The sequence below is a fragment of the Zootoca vivipara genome, chromosome 13 (genome assembly GCF_963506605.1).
Source record: "Zootoca vivipara chromosome 13, rZooViv1.1, whole genome shotgun sequence".
Lineage (NCBI taxonomy): Eukaryota > Metazoa > Chordata > Lepidosauria > Squamata > Lacertidae > Zootoca > Zootoca vivipara.
In genome coordinates this window covers 835,118-853,373 of record NC_083288.1, presented here as the reverse complement: position 1 = coordinate 853,373, position 18,256 = coordinate 835,118, and the positions used below count along the sequence as shown (strand labels likewise).

General features: G+C 47.9%; 1 protein-coding gene across 4 annotated transcripts in view; it reads left to right on the top strand.

The window, feature by feature from the left end:
- Positions 1-18,256, top strand: part of MVK (mevalonate kinase) — a 28,913-nt gene that overhangs the window by 310 nt on the left and 10,347 nt on the right. The window contains exons 1-10 of one of the 4 annotated variants that reach the window (XM_035135755.2): positions 25-150; positions 2,371-2,518; positions 2,741-2,891; positions 4,188-4,343; positions 4,879-4,982; positions 6,090-6,135; positions 9,521-9,611; positions 9,953-10,069; positions 10,765-10,918; positions 11,404-17,319. In XM_035135755.2, coding sequence (XP_034991646.2) covers positions 2,413-2,518; positions 2,741-2,891; positions 4,188-4,343; positions 4,879-4,982; positions 6,090-6,135; positions 9,521-9,611; positions 9,953-10,069; positions 10,765-10,918; positions 11,404-11,555 — 1,077 coding nt within the window. In that variant the 5' untranslated portion in view covers positions 25-150; positions 2,371-2,412 and the 3' untranslated portion in view covers positions 11,556-17,319. The other 3 variants (XM_035135754.2, XM_035135751.2, XM_035135752.2) reach the window with 3 other exon arrangements.

Sequence of the window (18,256 nt, the reverse complement as noted above, 5' to 3'; positions counted from 1 at the left end):
AGCGCCGGGTCCCGTCCCGTCCCGTCCTTGGGGGAGCTGCCTGCCTGCCTGCCTGCCTTTCCCCAGGCGGGCAGAGGGGCGGGGAAGAAGAAGAAGGAAGTCTCGCTGGGTTCCTCCCAGGTAGGCAAGTGGCGTCATTTCTAGTTACAGGTAGGTAGCCGTGTTGGTCTGAGTCGAAACAAAATAAAAAAATTCCTTCAGTAGCACCTTAAAGACCAACTAAGTTTTTTATTTTGGTATGAGCTTCCGTGTGCATGCACACTTCTTCAGATACACTGAAACATAATCCACCAGACCCTTATGTATATTCAGGGGGGGGTGATGGGAATGGGTGATGGGCTGATAGGAGTGGTAAACCTGTTGATGACTGTTAACGACTGTTAATGACTGCAATTGGTCTTGCAGGAAAAAGCAAGGGCTTTTCGTCATTTCGTTATTCATTGCCTGACCTGTTCCAAGCCCACACAGCAGCCGCTGAGCTGCCGAGCCAGGTGCCCTAGGCAGGCAAGACCTTTAAGATGAAAGATTGCAGGAATAGCCTGGTTAACTCTGCAACGGGCTCCGTGTGAGGTTTCCCTTGCACTTGATCTGGAAGCTGCAGATACAAGTGGCACCTCGACATACGAAGGTTTCGACTTACTAAGTCTTTTCGCCGCGTGTAGTGCAGAATGCTGCCTCGTGATTGCTGACAGAAGTGAGACCTTTTCAGCGTATAATGGGGGTTGCTGATTTGTTGCTGGACCAAGTTCAGGGTGTTTCTATTCTCAAATAAAGCCCTTAACAACTTGGGACCAGTTTCCCTGCCAGATCGCCTTGCCCCAAAGATGCCCACTCGACTGCTTCCATCTGTGGAACTGGCACTATTGCAGGGGCCACACCGTTTGTAAGAATTGCCCAATAGAAAGCCTGAAAAACAAGAAGGCCTTTGCCCAGTGCTGAAATGACATGGAAGGAGGCGTGAGCCAAGCCTCTTCAAGGAATATGTCACATGATGTGAGACACTCCAGAAACAGCCCCAGATGAAGATCTTCAACTCCATTTCCCAACATGTTATTTACTGACTATCTACCCTGCCCTTCCTCCCCAAGGAGTCTAGGGCAGCAAACAGGTACACAATTATATAAAAAAGCAGAAACATTCTAAATCAGTTAAAATATATTTTTAAAAATTACAATGAAGAATGCCTAAAAGCAGTTTACAGCTGATTTATTTCATAACATTTACATGCCGTTTGCTTAAAATCAGAATTGTAGAGTTGGAAGGGATCCTTAAGGGTCATCTAGTCCAACCCCCTGCAATGCGGGAATCTCAGCTAAAGCGTCCATGACAGATGGCCATCCAACTCCCTGTTTAAAAACCTCCAAGGAAGGAGAGTCCAGCACCTTCCTTCATGCTTCTGTCCAAAGATCTCAAGAATTTTTCAGCCACCAAATGCCCAAGTAAAGAAAAATGTTTCCAAATTCCTTCTTAAAGCTAATAATGGTGGGCATTCCACAGTTGAGGAGCCACCACTGGAAAGGCCCTGTAAAAACAAACTCATTATGGCACCAGCTTTTCTGGACTGCAGAGGCATGGAGTGTTTTCCTGAGGTGCATGGGGTATGTTTGTAGGTAGATTAGTGAAGTTGGGAGGAAATAAAATTCAGAAAAGTGCAGACAGTGATAATTAGGCTATTAACATTCACAGGACCATGGTGATAACATATTGGTAGGTTAGTTAACACACCTTAGAGTTGGTAAGGTGGACCTTAGTCCACAAAAACTTCTGCAATAGCAAATCTTGTTTTTAAGGTGCCACAAGACACATTTATTTCTCCTGCGCAAGTCTAGCATGACTAGCCCACTGGGAATTGTAACATTGTGGGGAACATTAATATTTATTTTTTGGAAAGAGTTAAATCCATATTGAGAGTGGTTGTTTCTTTTTCTCCCTGTACCCCCAAAATGCACTTGCAATGTTTCCTCTCAGGGCGGGGAGGGGGGAGGGTCTTGGTCAGCCACAGCTGCAATGCTTCCACCTAGGCAGGCTCCCTGGGGCCAGTGGTGGGCGGAGCCAGAGGAAAAGTGGGTGGAGCAGCCCGGGTAACGTTGCTCCCCGTGGTCAAGCAAGGGGCCGAGTTGGTCCGAGTTCACAGACCCATTCCAGCCTGGCAGACACACTCCAGGAAGAGTGCAAACCAGGCCTGGTAAGGTTTGTGTCTGGAGGGCACCTGAAGTTCTCTGAGCTGGGGTTTTTAGAAAAGGGCCTCCCCATGTAGATCAGTGTGTGTGGTGCCTTCCCTGTTGAAGGTGTGTGTGACTCCTGCATAGCAGGGGGTTGGACTAGATGACCCTCAGAGCCCCTTCCAACTCCACAATTTTGCAATTCTAGGTTGCCTTGGCCGTGGCTTTGAACCTGAGGACGTACCTTCAGATGGCCCTTCGGAATGATGGGAAGGTCTTGATACATCTGCCAAATATTGGGACCAGGTTACACTGGGAAACATCTGATCTGGAGCCCTTACTGGCAGCGTTCCCTGGTGAGCGCCCTGGGTGCTTGGGGGTGTGTTGGGGGGAACTCCTGTTCTTTGCTGCTTTGGGAGATCCGTGCCATGGAGGCATGAGATGGGGGTCCCACTGCCCAATCTCCAGGCATCCTGTGTGGGCTGCCTGGGGCTGTGAAGCACAGCAGAGGGGCAGGAGCGCCAAGCAGCTCTCATGGACCATTAAGACGCCTTCCTCTCCATTGGCTCTTTTTCCAGCTGGCCTGATTGACTCTCAGCCCCCCAGCCCAGAACAAGTGGAGAAACTGAAGGAGTTTGTGGGGCCTGCAGAGGGAGTGGCGGCAGCCACACACAGCCTGGCCGTCGTGGCCTTCCTCTACTTGTACTTGTCCGCTGCATCCAAATGCGGGTAAGGCTCTTGGGCACCTCCCCCCACTTGTCGCTGCTTCACCCGTGATTTAATGCATTGATATTTCTCTCCCGGAGAGCCCTGTAGTGGGAATTATAGTGTGTGCCTTGACTGAAGGGCCTACAAGAGAAGAGATGCAAAGCAAGATTGCCTGAAACAATATGGTTAGGAGAATCTGCTCACGCAGATTGTGTTAAGAATGTGTCAAGGAAAAGCTCAGCCTTGAGCGAGTCCTGTAAAGAGTAGGCACCCTGATCTTCTTGCAGAATCAGGCCTCCAGCTCTGTTAAAGCAGGCATGCTTTTCATCAGAGAACAGGACTTAATTTGTACGCATGTAGGTGGCTTCCCCAGTGGCGGCTGTTCTGCCCGAGTAAAGTTCCCTTAAACATCACAATGCTGTGTCTATTGAAGAACTCCACCACAACCCTTTAGTGGTGTGGCTCTCTCAATTCTGAATCCTGGCTCTCTGCAGTGAAGTGTATGCTGTAAACTACCATGTGATTTTTCAGGTGAAGGGTAGTTTACACATTTAATAAATAAAATAAAAAGTTGGAAGCTGTAGCACTGATTTGGGGGTGAGGTGGGGAGCCGCTGACCCACGGGCCAAATTGAGACCCAGCACAGATCCCAGGTTGGCCTAGGAGGCTATTTTCCCCAAACCACACTCCCTGGCTCCCCACCTAGCATCATAGCTGACATAAGGTGTGGGGGGCAGATAGAGACAGGGATGGATCTATTGCAAAACCTGCCAAAAGCTACCTGGAAGTCACCACTCTCCAGATCGCTGTCAGTGTCTTCCTGGAGCAGCTTTGAAGTACCCATGCCCAGCACTTGGTATAGGGCTGGCAAACGTCTTATGATGCCAGATGATGGACAGGTGGCAAAGCAGCTGGTTAACCCACTGGTCTATCATCCGACATCATAAGGTCCAGTAATGGCCTGGTTGGTTATCCTTGCAAGGTGAAGCCCTTGCTTCAGGAGCTGCTGAAGGCGCATGGCTTAGTGGGAGGACATCTGCTCTGCATGCAGAAGGCCCAGGTTCCATCCCCTGCAGCATCCTGGGAACAGCTGTTGCTGCCAGTCCTTGTAGACAACACTAGGCTAGATGGACCTAAGGGTCTGGCCAGCCTCCTCTGTTCCCAGCTTCCTATGATCTCCAGAGCAAACAGATTTGCTCTATTGTCTGTGTGACAGGATAACGCCACTCATTCCTGTTCTTCCTTGTTGGTCCTGCTCCGTAAATGATGGAATGACAGGTGGTTTATTTTTTGTTTTTGTAATGTTGTGTCTTTCAGGGTCCTTCCAAGCATGGACATCCTGGTGTGGTCTGAGCTGCCACCAGGTGCTGGGTTGGGTTCCAGCGCTGCTTATTCCGTCTGCCTTGCAGGGGCATTGCTTTCTGGGTGTGGGATCATCAGCTACCCTCTGGACGAGGGCCAGTCTGTAGCCAGGTAGGAGCCCCAGAGCGCCGGGCATCATAGAATCACAGAGCTGTAGAGTCGGAAGCATCATCTGGTTCAACTACCTGCAATGAAGCATCTCGGCTGAGAGATAGCCATCCAACCAATTGGGGGGGGGCATGAAATGCTGATGCATTCGCTTCTACCTCATTCAGCTATTTTATGTGTTCAGTTTTGTCACAAACAGAAACAAATATAGATATTTTTCTTTGCCTAAGTATAAGAACCTGAAAGAACTGCTTCCAAATACAACCTGCCAACATTATTATTTATTAAATTTATATCACACCTTTCCTCCAAGGAGCTCAAGGTTCTCTCCCTCCCCTCACAGCAACCCTGTGAGGTAGGTTAGGCTGAGAGGCAGTGACTGGCCCCTAAGGTCAGCCTTTGAGCTTCATGGCTGAGGGGGGATTTGAACCCCATCTTCCCAGATCCCAGGCCAACACCAACAACCACACCACAAGAGGCAATACTGGTTTGCAGGGACAGACTCTGGCATGGGGTGAGGCTGTTTTCTGCCTTCCAGGTGGGCTGAGGATGAGCTGGACTTAATCAACAGGTGGGCCTTCCGAGGAGAGCAGCTGATCCATGGGAACCCCTCTGGAGTGGATAATGCCGTGGGGACCTGGGGTAAGCACTTTCTCTCTCTGATTTAACATAAGAAAGCCTGCTGGATCGGGCCGAAAGTGGTCTCTTCCAACTCTTTGATTCTATGATTCTATGGAAGCCATTGGGGGTGGGGCGTCGTGCATCACATGCTGGGGTCTTCCTCACATCCTAGATCAGTGACGGCAAACCTATGACACGCGTGTCAGACGTGACACGCAGAGCCCTCACTGCTGGCACACGCCCCATCCGCCCATTCGTGCTGGTGTTGTTTTTCCCCCATTTGTTCTCCCGCTCCTCCTACAGCTTGTCTCCGCTGTTAAAACACGGATCCTTTTGTTGTTGTTGCTGCTGCTGGTAGCCAGAGATTGGGTTTTTAACCCTTTCTGTGCTGTTTTTTTCTGGCGCTTTGGCAGACTATGATTGGGTGTAACAGCGTTAGTTTTTTAACCCGTTCTGTGCTGGGGTTTTTTGCGCTTTGTGGCAGACTATGTCAGTGCTGCGTGTTAGTTCCAGCGAAGGTATTATTCGTCATTTATTTCTGTTCTCTTCCCCCCAAAAGTGCAGCAGCTTTGGGGCATCCCCCCAAAAAGCCAAGCAACTTTTGCACCCCCCAAAAAAACCTCAAAAACTTTGGTCAGCAGCTCCCCCCAAAAAGCTCAACAACTCTGGGCACTTTGTGATAAATAAGGGGGGTTTGGTTTGGTTTGGTTAAATAATTAGTTTTTGGTTTATTAAATACAGTTATATATTACAATTATACATTTTTGTTATTTAAACTATAAATATCACAAAATTATGGTTTTTTTCTCGAAGTGACACACCACCCGAGTTCTGCTCGGTTTTTGGGCGAATTTTGACACACCAAGCTCAAAAGGTTGCCCATCACTGTCCTAGATGAAGCTGCCCCTTTGGAAGAATCTGCAGATATCTTTCTTCAAATATTCAGAATTCCTTTCCTTCTCTTCCGTGCTTTGTGACAAAGGAGTGAATCAACGTTGCTCTGTATTGTTCATTGTAAATTGAGTTCTTTGTGCCAGAACAGGTCACCACTGTTGAAAAACAAGACATCTTCTGAAACAGTCTTCCAGTGTTAAGGCTCTTCTTCTCTCCCTCCCCTGAAACTTTTAGGTGGAGCTTTGAGATACCAGTCAGGAAAAATCTTGCCGTTAAAAAGGTAAAAGTTCACTCTATTAATAATTATGCTGCATAAAAACTATTTTCAGTGTGATGAATGTGGTTAATAAGCTGCACATCTGATGGGTTTCAGACTAGATTTGCCGTGGGTGAGGAGGTCTTCACACAGATGCTGGACGTGTCACCTCTTGGGGGTTGCTCTACCCCGGGATGTCTGCATGGGGTGGGGTGGGGGTGGGGACTGGGTGGCATTGCAAGGACCCCCCACCCCCACCAGCTCTTTGAAATAAATAGTTTAAAGCTCTTTGTGATGGCCACTGCATGAGATGGCTGCACAAGAGAAATTCAAATTCATGGAGGAGGAGGCGAAGGCTCTCAGGGGCTCCTGGCCATGAGGGCTGTGTTCACCCTCGATTCCCGGCTGCTGGGCAGGTCAGGTGAGCAGAGTCCTGTGGCCTTCAGGTGCTGCTTGCAGGCTCCCAACAGGCTTCTGGCTGCCCACTATGAGAACAGGAGAGGGGACTAGATGGGCCCCCACTGGCCAGACCCGGCAGCAGGGCTCTTGTGGGGCTTTTGTGTTTGATGATTCCCTTTTTCATCCCCTTTTTGTGGGGAAGGGCATTGAATAAGGTGGCGCAGCTCTAGTGATGTTCAATTCTTGAGAATAATCTTTTGGAGAATTCTCATTTAAAATAAGAGAATATTCATTTTTATTTGCATAATATTGCATATATAATTAGTTAATATACATCTTCATTCATGGGTAAACTTGTTCAGATGGCAACCAAAAACTGTACAGAAAACTCTTTCCTATTTGGTCAGCAGGTCACCACTGTTGACATATAGGGAAACTTGTTGTTTAGTAAAGGAACCACAGTGAAAATATATAAGCACAAGCCTGCTTGTCGCTTGCAAGTATCAAATTAAAAAGTAAAACATGTTTTGTAGTTAAACCATTCTAAGGTGATGGCACCAGTAATTGTCATGTTAAGGTTTGGTATATAGGAACCCAGTAGTTAAATCATATTTTATTCTTCCATTAGAACATGTACATGTTATAGGACAAGTCAAAAAATACAATTGGCATGTTAAGATTTGATACAAGTAAATTCAGTAATAGGCTATCTTGTGCTTCTAATAGCTCTAACACTTAATAACTGTTTTGGTGACTAAAACACAGCTTGATAAACAAAACTACAGTGGTACCTCAGGTTAAGTACACAATTGGTTCTGGAAGTCCGTACTTAACCTGAAGCGAACTTTCCCACTGAAAGTAATGGAAAGTGGATTAATCCATTCCAGACGGGCCCGCGGAGTACTTAAACTGAAAGTACTCAACCTGAAGCGTACTTAACCCGAGATATGACTGTATATGCATACATATGAAAAAGAAGCTGTTAACATTAAATATATTATCATATAATAATAATATATTTCAGTATGTCAATCTCTGGTAAATGGCACCTTGTTCCTTTGAATGGCACTGCAAAAACCAGCTACTGGCACTAAATAAAAATACAGACATGTCAACTGTTTAAATCAAGGCCACCTCACATGCTGTTACACATAATTGTATAGGCCTAGGTACTTTAAGTGTATAAAGCATTAAAGCTACTTTCTGTTAAAAATAATCACACTGTATGGCCAAGGGTATAGAATTGCTAAGAATAAGGTCACACCAAAATAGAAAAAAGGCTATTGCATAGTTGAAATACAGTCATACCTCCGTTTACGACCACAATTGGTTCCGGGGAGCCAGTCGCTCCCTGAGTTCGTTGCTCCCCGAGGCACGCTTCTGCGCGTGCACGAAGCACTGATAGAGCACTTCAGATCACTTCTGCGCATCCGAGCGCGCGGAACCCGGATGTAAACACTTCTGGGTCCACGGTGGTCGGAAACCGAAGCGGTCGCAAACCGAGGTTTGACTGTACATACGAATTCAAATGTTCATCAAATTAAATGAATAGCATTTTTAAAACTTAAAAAAAAATGTTTTCTGTAGCTCACATTTCAGAACTGCCAATGGTGAATGACAGTCCAGTAATGTAACTGGATCAAAAAATAATTATTATTCATTAATTACACTGACAATTTCACAGCTTGACTTATTATTTACTAAATTTTTAAAATGGTTGTAAAACTGGTTCTTACATTAGAGTTTACAGTTTGTGCAGAATATTCTCCAGATAATTTTCTAGCAGAGAATATTCTCGAGAATATTCTCATTCTTGAGAATAAAAAGCACCTAAAAAGCTCCACATGCAAAGGATCAATATTAATTCCTCAGCCTTGTGATATGCTTATAGATGCTCTGATTTTTTGCAAACAAGTGGCATTTAAGGAATAACTTGCTTGCTTAAAATTACAAAGGATTTGAGGACAGAATGCGAGGGGTTTCTTTTTCAGCCGTTGACCACCCTGATCCCTTCTGCCAATGAACCATAATCAGACTCCATTAAAATATTTCGTGGGGCGTGAAATTGCTCTATTAGCCGGTAACATCAGGCGCTGGTTCATTATCGCAGATGGTATTAGAAAGCAAAGTTATTTTGGTTCACAACACACAGGCCTTTTGTCAGGCAGCTAAATGGCCTCTGGCGGCGCGCTGAGGTAATTCTAACGTTGTTGGGGCTGCATGGGACCCCTCCTTCCTTGAGAGGTGCTGCCTGTCAGGATACAGAAGAAGATGCTCCATTAGATCAACTAGTGTGTATTTCTACATCACAAACTTTTAAGGCTGAGTTGTAATGCGGGAAGCTGCCTTATTCCGAGTCAGACCTTTGATGTCTGCACTGACTGGCAGCAGCTCTCTGGGGTTTCAGGCAGAGTGTCTCTCCCAGCCCTGTTGGGGATTGGGCCTGAGACCTTCTGCTTGCCAGGCAGATGCCCTCCCTACCCTGAGCTCAGGCCTTTCCCCTCTTTTTACCCTGGAATCTTGAGGGAGGGCCTATGAATACTTTAGAGAACATGGGCAACCTAATAATAATGATAATAATAATTAATATAATGGTATTATTTATACCTTGCCTATCCCATCTGGCTGGGTTGCCCCAGCCCCTCTTTAAGAACAGAAGGGTCTGCTGGATCCGGCCAATGGCTCACCCAGTCCAGCATCCTGTTCTCACCGTGGCCAACCAGATGCCCTGATCCCACAAGCGGGATCCAAGCACAAGAGCAGCTCTTTCCTCCTCCTAAGGTTCCCACAACTGGGATTCAGAAACATAGCTGCCTCTGACCGAGAGGGGGGGGGAGAGCACAGCCCCCGGGGCTGGTAGCCACCCATAGTTCCTGCTCCCTCACGACATTTGACATCTCCTTCACTTGCAAAGGATTAAAGTGAAGTAGAAAAACATGGAGTAAATTGGCTTGCCTGCCCATGTTGGAGAGGAAACAACATATTTTGACTGTTCTCCCTTTCTTCTCAGAGTCCCCACTCTACGGATTTTATTGACCAACACCAAGGTCCCTCGGAGCACCAAAGTCCTGGTTGCAGGGGTTAAAGACAAGGTGCTGAAGGTATTGCTTCTGATACAAAACCAGTATGGCCTAGTAGTTAGAGTGTTGGATTATTTGGGCCAGTCACTGCCTCTCAGCCTAATCTACCTTGCAGGGTTGTTGTGGAGGGCTAGAAATGAGGGAACGTTCTATCTATTGGGTGATCCTTGAAGGAAGAAAGCTAGGATATAAATAAAATAAAATAATTGCCCTTCCATTAATTGGGACTCTTGAGTTCCCCCCGTGATATTTTGGTTGAAAAACTGATTAAATGCCGGCTACATGAGAAAACTACTCAAAAGTATGGCTGTCAGTTAAACTGGAGGGAGGTTTTGAGTGGTATCCCTTTTTTCCTTCTGCAGTTTCCCGCCATAATGGAGCCAGTGCTGGCTTCGATTGACGCCATTTCCCAGGAGTGTGAAGACGTCCTCAAAGCAATGGCTGATCACCCATCTCAGGAGCACTACCTTGTGCTGGAGGTGAGGAACCCTTTGTTTCCTCCTCTTTGAAACCAGCCAGGAGGGGCAGGACATCACTGGGAGGAGGCAAAAGTAGATGGGGCAGTTCCAGCTTGCTAAATCCTGTGTGTGTGACTACAGAGTGAGGCTGCAGGTGCAGAGCGGTCGCAGGGAAGCGACCCAAGTGAGCTGTGTCTTCCCCGTGTCCTAACGTCCCTTCAGGTAGCCTGCCACCCTCCCTTGGGGGCAGTGGGCAAGGGTGGTGCCCCATCCCCAGCCCTGGAGTCAGATTCAGCCACTCGTCTGGTCAGCTGCTGAGCATGGGATGTTGGCAAGGGTGTCTCCATCTTGGCTTCCACCTCTGGCTATGCAATGTTTGGGGGTGGCCCTGTGGCTGGGATCTTGCTGTTGGCCAAATCCTGTCCCCTCCCACTTCCCATGTTAATGTAAGGCCATAAGAGATCCTACTGGATCAGCCCCGGGGCTCTCACAGTCGCCAACCAGATGCTCTGAAGGGAACCCCACAAGCAGGTCTTAAGCACCAGAGGAACTCTCCCTTTCTGTGGTCTCAAGAAACAGATCTGCAGAAGCACTAGACCTCGTGTGAATTTGTCCCTTCCTCTTTTAAAGCTATTCATGTTGGGGGCCATCCCTGCGTCCTGTGGCAGCAAGTTCCACAGGTTACAATGTGCTGGTCTCTTTCTCCTTCTGAACAGGAACTCATTGACATCAACCAGCACCACCTGGATGCGATTGGAGTTGGCCATTCCTCCCTGGACAGAGTCTGCCAGGTCACCGCCTCTCATGGGCTGCACAGCAAGCTGACGGGCGCAGGGGGAGGCGGCTGCGCCATCACTTTGCTACGGCCAGGTCAGGAGATGCTGCAAATCTTGGGGACACTCTTCTTTATTTGTTTGCAAACTTTCACCTGGGGAGTGCATAAGCCTGAGTGTCTTGCCCTTCAACTCTGACCTCGGTTGTGGAGTAACGAGGCAGCCCTTAGGGATGTCCCTCCTGCTGTTTTCTCATCTGTTACATGGGGATAATCACACTGGCCTACTTTACAGCACTGGTATCCTTGATGTGCATAGCGCTTTCCAGAGTGAGATAAACAAAGAAAGCAAGTCTTTTAATAAGGACTCCTGTGCTGAGTGGTGGAAGTTCTGCTTTGCTCCAAAGTCCACTAGCAGCCATCTCTTGCCCTGACCTTTTACTGGTGGGGCTCTGGAGAGCTGCTGCCAGTCAGAGTCGACAACACTGGCCTACCGCACCAGAGCTCCTCCCAGCTCTACAGTTCTCTGGTTTTGTGTCTCCAGCCCAGCCATAACGCCTGATTCTGTGCCTTTTCTCGGCAGACACTTCTTCTGCAGTAGTGGCAGCCGCCACCCGAGACCTTGATGCCTGTGGATTCAAGTGCTGGGAGACGGACATTGGGGCCCCGGGGGTGTGTGTGCACTCGCCCCCCTCCCTGAAAGCAGAAGTGCAAGCGGCTCTTAGCAGGGTTTAAAAGTGGTGGCAGAGGCTTCTCTTCCTGCTGAGAATTGGGTCCTGGTCCTGCGAGTTCCATCGCCCTTGGCCGTTGCTCAGATTTGACCGCAGAGACCTCGCTCAAAATTGTGGGACCCCTGGAGATTTTGGATGGGTTTTCTTGGACCATGGAGAATGCAGTGCAAGGATGCCGACAGGGCCCATTTGCTGGAGGCGGTGGGGTCCCCACGAGTTGCTTTGCTGGGCCTGGTTACGCAGCTTGGAAGGGCTGTCACTGGGTGCTGAGGGTGCTGGGTGCTGGCTGTCTTCTGCTTGACTCTCTTCTGTCCTCCTTTTCCACCCTGTTGATACCTTGCCAGGGCACGGCTGCTTTGCTCACGGGGATATGTGGAGTTGGGGAAGCACTTGTTTGTAAAGCAAGTTTTCTTTTGGTTTTGTCTTTTGGCAAGGAACAAATGACAACTTTTGGGAGGTGACTTAATCCGGTTCCATCCGTCACTCCCCCCCCGCAGCCCCCTTCCTAGCTGTTCCCCCGCCCCCCAAAATGCCCTGGGACCTCAGTTGGCAGACGAAGGGTTAAGCTCCACTCGCCCCAAATCGCAGCTTTGTAGATCTTCTGAGGAAGCAGGAATTGGGGGCCCAACCGTGAATGCCTTGTGGGACCAAAAGGAATCAACCTTCTCTCCCCCGGACTTGTTGGCACCACTTCCGTCTTCCTTTGGTTTCATCATTTCCCGTCACGTTTCCAGACTTTGGCTCCATTTCCCAGCCTCACTTGGCATTGGGAGATCTGATCGCCTGGTCTCAGGACCCTGCACGCTCCGGAATGCTGAGAGTGGGGAGTCCAGCAAGGCCTCGAGGAGACCCACAGGTGGTCCCACCTTGGTCCTAGGCACAGAAGTTTGATGGGTGGGGTGGGGTGGGGAGGAGGAGCCCTTGTTCCTAACAAAATGTCCGGCAGTTTGAAATGGAATTGGGGTGGGGGGAAGTGACCTTCTTAGTCCGTTGGTTATGTATTGCTTCCTAATGATGTGTACACACACAGAGAGAGGTACAGGTGAAACTCGGAAAATTAGAATATTGTCGAAAAGTGCATTTATTTCAGTAATGCAACTTAAAAGGTGAAACCAATACAGTGGTACCTCTGTTTACAAACACAATTGGTTCCGGAAGTCTGTACTTAACTTGAAGCAAACTTTCCCATTGAAAGTAATGGAAAGTGGATTAATCCGTTCCAGACAGGTCCACGGAGTACTTAAACTGAAAGTACGCAAACCGAGGCGTACTTAAACCGAGGTATGACTGTATATGAGATAGATGCATGACATGCAAAGCAAGATATGTCAAGCCTTTATTTGTTGTAATGGTAATTATTTGTCGTTAGGCGGGTCAATTATAAATGGAATGCAATTAATGAAATGTAATGGCGATGTTTATTTTTGTTTATTTTTGTATTATTGTAACTATTTGTTTCATTACTGTGGAATTTCCAGAAGAAAGTATTTGTAAAAATTAAAAGAAAAATAATAAGTGCATTACTAAAATAAATGCACTTTTCGACGATATTCTAATTTTCCGAGTTTCACCTGTAAATTGCAACTTGCACACGTTCACCATGTGCGATTTCAACTTTACGTGGTTGAAGGCTGGCCAGTTGAAATTGCAGCAATTAAAGTCACGGAAGACAGAGAGGTTAAAAGTTCTTTTTGCGCAGGGTTTTCCTGGCCCAAAAATAGATTTTAAGTTCTCTGCCTTGCTCTGGGAGGCTCTTGTGAGATTTCATGGTACCATCCGAGACCACACAAGACCTTCCCAGTGTCTAGTGAGCAAGGCAGAGAGCTTTAAAGGCCTGCTTGGAGGATAAGACCTGCTTGGCGCACAAATATCCGCCATCCCAGAAATGTAGCCTCCATGCAAAATGCCAGTTGTCTGTGGGCGTGTGTGTGTGTGTGTGTGTGAACACTCACCGGGGCTGCAAGATTTGATCTGGGGAGCCTGTGGTGGGTTTTTTCCAGATATTGCTGAACTACAACTCCCATTAACATCCCCGTCCATTGGCCATGCATGCTGCAGAGGATGATGGGAAATTGATTCCAGTGACACCTGAAGGGGTTGCCCCCCCTTTAATGAGTACATTAATCAACTCATATATGATTCTTTTTGAAGGGAGGGGGGACTCTGCAAGTTGAGGGCACACTTTGAAGAGGCAGTTTTGATTCTGGTATGTTCCTGCAGTGGAGAATGAAAAATAAAACACTGCAGAGCTGTCCTTTGTAATTTGAAATGGTGACTGTTTTGTTAGTTTGTGGGTTGTTTGTATTTTTTTGGGGGGGGGGGATAACCTGCCCAGCAAAAACCATTGGAGAGAAAACAAGCACCATCCAGACAGGGATCTGCAGCAGGTGGGCTCTGCCCTGCTGCCCCATAGCTTTTTGCCCAAATAAAGAGAAGGGTCTATGACAAGTTACACTCACTTCCCAGAAGATGGAAGAAGTCTTGCACCCGGTCCTCACCCACAGAGAGGAACTGATCCATGGAGTGGAAGTCCTGGGAAGCTTGGGAGGAAGTGGTCATGTCCTCCTGGGTTTCAGGATACAGAGGCAAGGGAAACCCGAGTGTAGTCAGACAGGCACTCACTCCAGACTTTAAGAAGGCCAATTTCAAAAAACATAAGGAGCTATGGGATGAGATCCCATGGTCAGAAATACTCAGAAGGGAGTCCAAGATAGATGGGAGTTCCTAAAAGGAGAAATATTGGGTGCCCAACTGCAAACAATTCCAACGAGAAAGAAAAGTGGGAGGCATTTAAGGAAACCGGTGTGGCTGCCTAAGGAGCTTACAGATGAGCTGAGATTGTGGAAAATCACAAAGGAGGAGTATACACAAATAGCCAACAGTTGCAGGATGAATGTCAGGTGGCTAGAGCTCAGAATGAGCACAGCCTTGCAAGAGAGCCAATAAACTTATTTTTAACCTGTGTTCAAAGCAAGACGATCAAACAAGTGGTAGGACCTCTTCGTGGAGAAGACTGAGATATGCTATTGAGCAGGGGTCAGCAAACTTTTTCAGCAGGGGGCCAGTCCACTATCCGTCAGACCTTGTGGTCGGTCGGACTATATTTTTGGAGAAAAATATGAACGAATTCCTATGCCCCACAAATAACCCAAAGATGCATTTTAAATAAAAGGACACATGCTACTCGTGTAAAAACATGCTGATTCCCAGACCGTCCGCAGGCCGGATTTAGAAGGCAATTGGGCCGCATCCGGCCCCCAGGCCTTAGTTTGGTGACCCCTGCTATTGGGTGACAGAGAAGGTGGAACTGCTCAACACCTACTTTGCCTCTGTCTTCACCGAAAAGGAGAGCAATGCCCAACCTGTTGAGAAGAGAATAATTGATGTAAGGAAGGAGCTGCAGCCCAAGATAGGAAGAGAGCTGGTCAGGGAACACCTAACTACTTGAAATGAATTCAAATCTCCAGGGCCTGATGAGTTGATGAAGGACTAAGGGAGCTTGTAGATGTAATCCCAAAGCCTCTGCCAATAATCTTTGATAATTCTTGGATAACAAGTGAGGTTTTTGCAGATGGGAGGCAGGCAAATGTTGCCGCCATCTTCAAAAAGGGAGGAGAAGACCCAGGGAACTGCTTGACATCGATACCAAGAAAAGTCCTAGAACAGATACAGTTGGTCTGTGAGTACTGAGAATAGGATAGGTAATTTGAGTATGAGTTTCTCAAAAAAACAAGTAATGCCAGATGAATCTCATTTATTTTTATTTTTTTGATGCACTTACAAGCTTGGTGGATCAGGGGGATGCTGTGGAAGTAGTGTATCTTGATTTCAGTAAGGCTTTTGACAAAGTCCCTCATGATATTATTGAGAGGAAGCTGGTAAAATGTGGGCTGGTCATGTTGTGCGGATGCCTGATGATCGTCTCCCAATGCAACTACTCTATTCCGAACTTTAAAATGGAAAGCGTAATGCTGGTGGTCAACAAAAGAGGTTTAAAGACTGTCTCAAGGCAAAGCTTTAAAAATGTAGTACATATAAACACTGACAACTGGGAAACAGGGAAACCTGTGTCAGGTCAGATGCCTTGGTCTGCCCCTGATGCTGGACCCTTGCTGGACACCAGAGGGCAGCAGGGACCCACCTTTCAGAAGAAGTCCACTGAAATCTTCAAGAGGCTGAGAAATTCCTGTCCACCTTTTTGCCCTGACGTGGGCACTCTTGCAAATGGTGGGGGTGACAGAAGTCAGCAACCTATTTCTTCCCTTGTAGCTAGAATCTGACATTACCTGTTCTATAAAAAAAACAGTTTGCTTTCAAATACTGCTATCAATGTACATGGTGCTTTACATAATAGCTTACATAATTTATTGTATTTCTGTCCTATCTTTTCTCCAAGGAGCTCAAGGTGGTGGGCATGGTTATCCCCCCTCCCCATTTAACCCCCACAACAACCCTATGAGGTAGGTTTGACAGAGAGGCAATGAGCAGCCCAAGGTCACCAGTGAGCTTCGTCACTGAGTGGGATTTTGAAGCCTGGTCTCCCAGGCTGACACACTGACCCTTACACCATGCTGACTCTCCGGTTAAGCAATGTAGGCAGGCCCCTGCCCCATGGAACTTGCAGTATCAATTTTGACAGAGTGAGGAGAGAAGGTGAAGGAAAGGTGAATTTGTGTATTAAAAGGGCTTCTAGAGTGTGCAGGAGGATGCGGGTGGCCCCGTGGGTTAAACCACTGAGCCTAGGGCTTGCCGATCAGAAGGTCGGCAGTTCGAATCCCCGTGACAGGGTGAGCTCCCATTGCTCGGTCCCTGCTCCTGCCAACCTAGCAGTTTGAAAGCGTGAAGTGCAAGTAGATAAATAGGTACCGCTCCAGCGGGAAGGTAAACGGCGTTTCCATGCTCTGGTTTGCCAGAAGTGGCTTTGTCATGCTGGCCACATGACCTGGAAGCTGTATGTCGGCTCCCTCGGCCAGTAAAGCGAGATGAGCACCGCAACCCCAGAGTCGTCTGCGACTGGACCTAATGGTCAGGGGTCCCTCTACCTTTAGAGTGTGCAGGAGGTGAGGCTGCTCTTGCACTCGTGTCATGCTCAGGGGTTTCCCATGGGCCACTGAAAGAACAGGTTCGTCCACTAGATGGGCCCTCATGGGCCTGATCCAGCAGGCTCTTTGGATGTTCTTATACAGGCATCCCCAAACTGCAGCCCTCCAGATGTTTTGGCCTACAGCTCCCATGATCCCTAGCTAACAGGACCAGTGGTCGGGGAAGATGGGAATTGTAGTCCAAAACATCTGGAGGGCCGAAGTTTGGGGGTGCCTGTTCTTACGCTTCAGCAGCCTCGTTCAGACAATGACGTGTTGTCCCTCATTGGTCCAGGCAGCAGTGGAAGCTGCCGCTGTCCATTAAAGCACGCAGCATTTTGCAGAATAAGAAGCCAAAGAGACAGACCCCTGCCTTCACTTTTCTTTCGTAACCTTCCCGAAAGGGGCAGCCCACTTGGAGAATGGAGCATCTACCCCTGGACCCATCCTCTGTGGGTGTAGATTTTGCCTACATCCATTGTCAGCTGCATGGATTTCATCTGCCCCTTTGCAGAGAAGCCGCAAACAGGCCTGGGAGGAGCTTTTCCTGCTAATGCTCAGCCCAAACATGGCAGATAAATTACCTTTCGCTGCCACTTCTCTTCTTGTAATTATGGGGCACTTTCTTCTGCCTCTTGCCCAATTAGCTCTGCTTCATGCACTCCTGGCGGCCCAGGTGGGGGCTTCCTGCTTTGCACAGAAGGGGGGTGGGAGAGGGGGGTGGCATGCAGAAGGGCTCATCTAAAAAGATTTAAAGAGGAAAGAGGACCTCTCCCGTTGAGACCCCAAGGGAGCAGATAAGTTTGGGGCTGTCTCTGCACCATACTCTAAAAGCACTACAATTCTGCTTTCGAAACAACATATCCACACTACAGATTTAAAGCATACATGTATATTTACAACACATGTCTTGCCCCCAAAGAATCCTGGGAATTGTGATTTGCAGAGAGTCTCGGGAACTGTAGCATTGCTGGGTGAAACTACAGCTCTTTGGGTGAAGTCAGGTGATTTAAATGTGTGTTGGATGTGTGGTGTGGATCTGCCCCCTATGAGCACACCACCACCACACACAAAGAAGGCACCAAGAGGAGTCCTTGTTCCAGTAGCACATTGAAAGTGCCATGGTGCCCCTTTAAGAAGCCATGGTGTCCCCCAAAAGCATTCTGGGAGCTGTAGTTTCTTCAAGGCACTGAGAGTTGTTGAGCATGGCCTCCATCTTGGCTAGGAGCCACCAATAGCTTCTGTGAACTGGTTGGATCCACTTTTAAAGCCACCGAAGTAGGTGCTCGTCACTGCCTCTTGTGGAAGGGAGTTCCACAGTTTAACTACGTGCATGCATAGAATTCTGTGCTGGTGTGGAATTGCAGGATGCCCTCTCAGATTGGCGCTGTCGTTCTCTGGACTGCCCCTCTTCCCCCGCCCATCCTTGGTGCAAAAAAAAACCCCTCTGGATTGTGATGGCACAGAGGCAAGGAAGGCAGGAGGGGTATCGCCCTTCGCCACAGCTCCCGTTCCTGGGCCTTTCTTGGCTTCCAGGCCCTGTTTTTATAGATGTGCATTAATGGAGCCACCGATTTCCACTGAAGGATTGGACTGGTAATTTGGCTAATTTTTCTTAAACTTC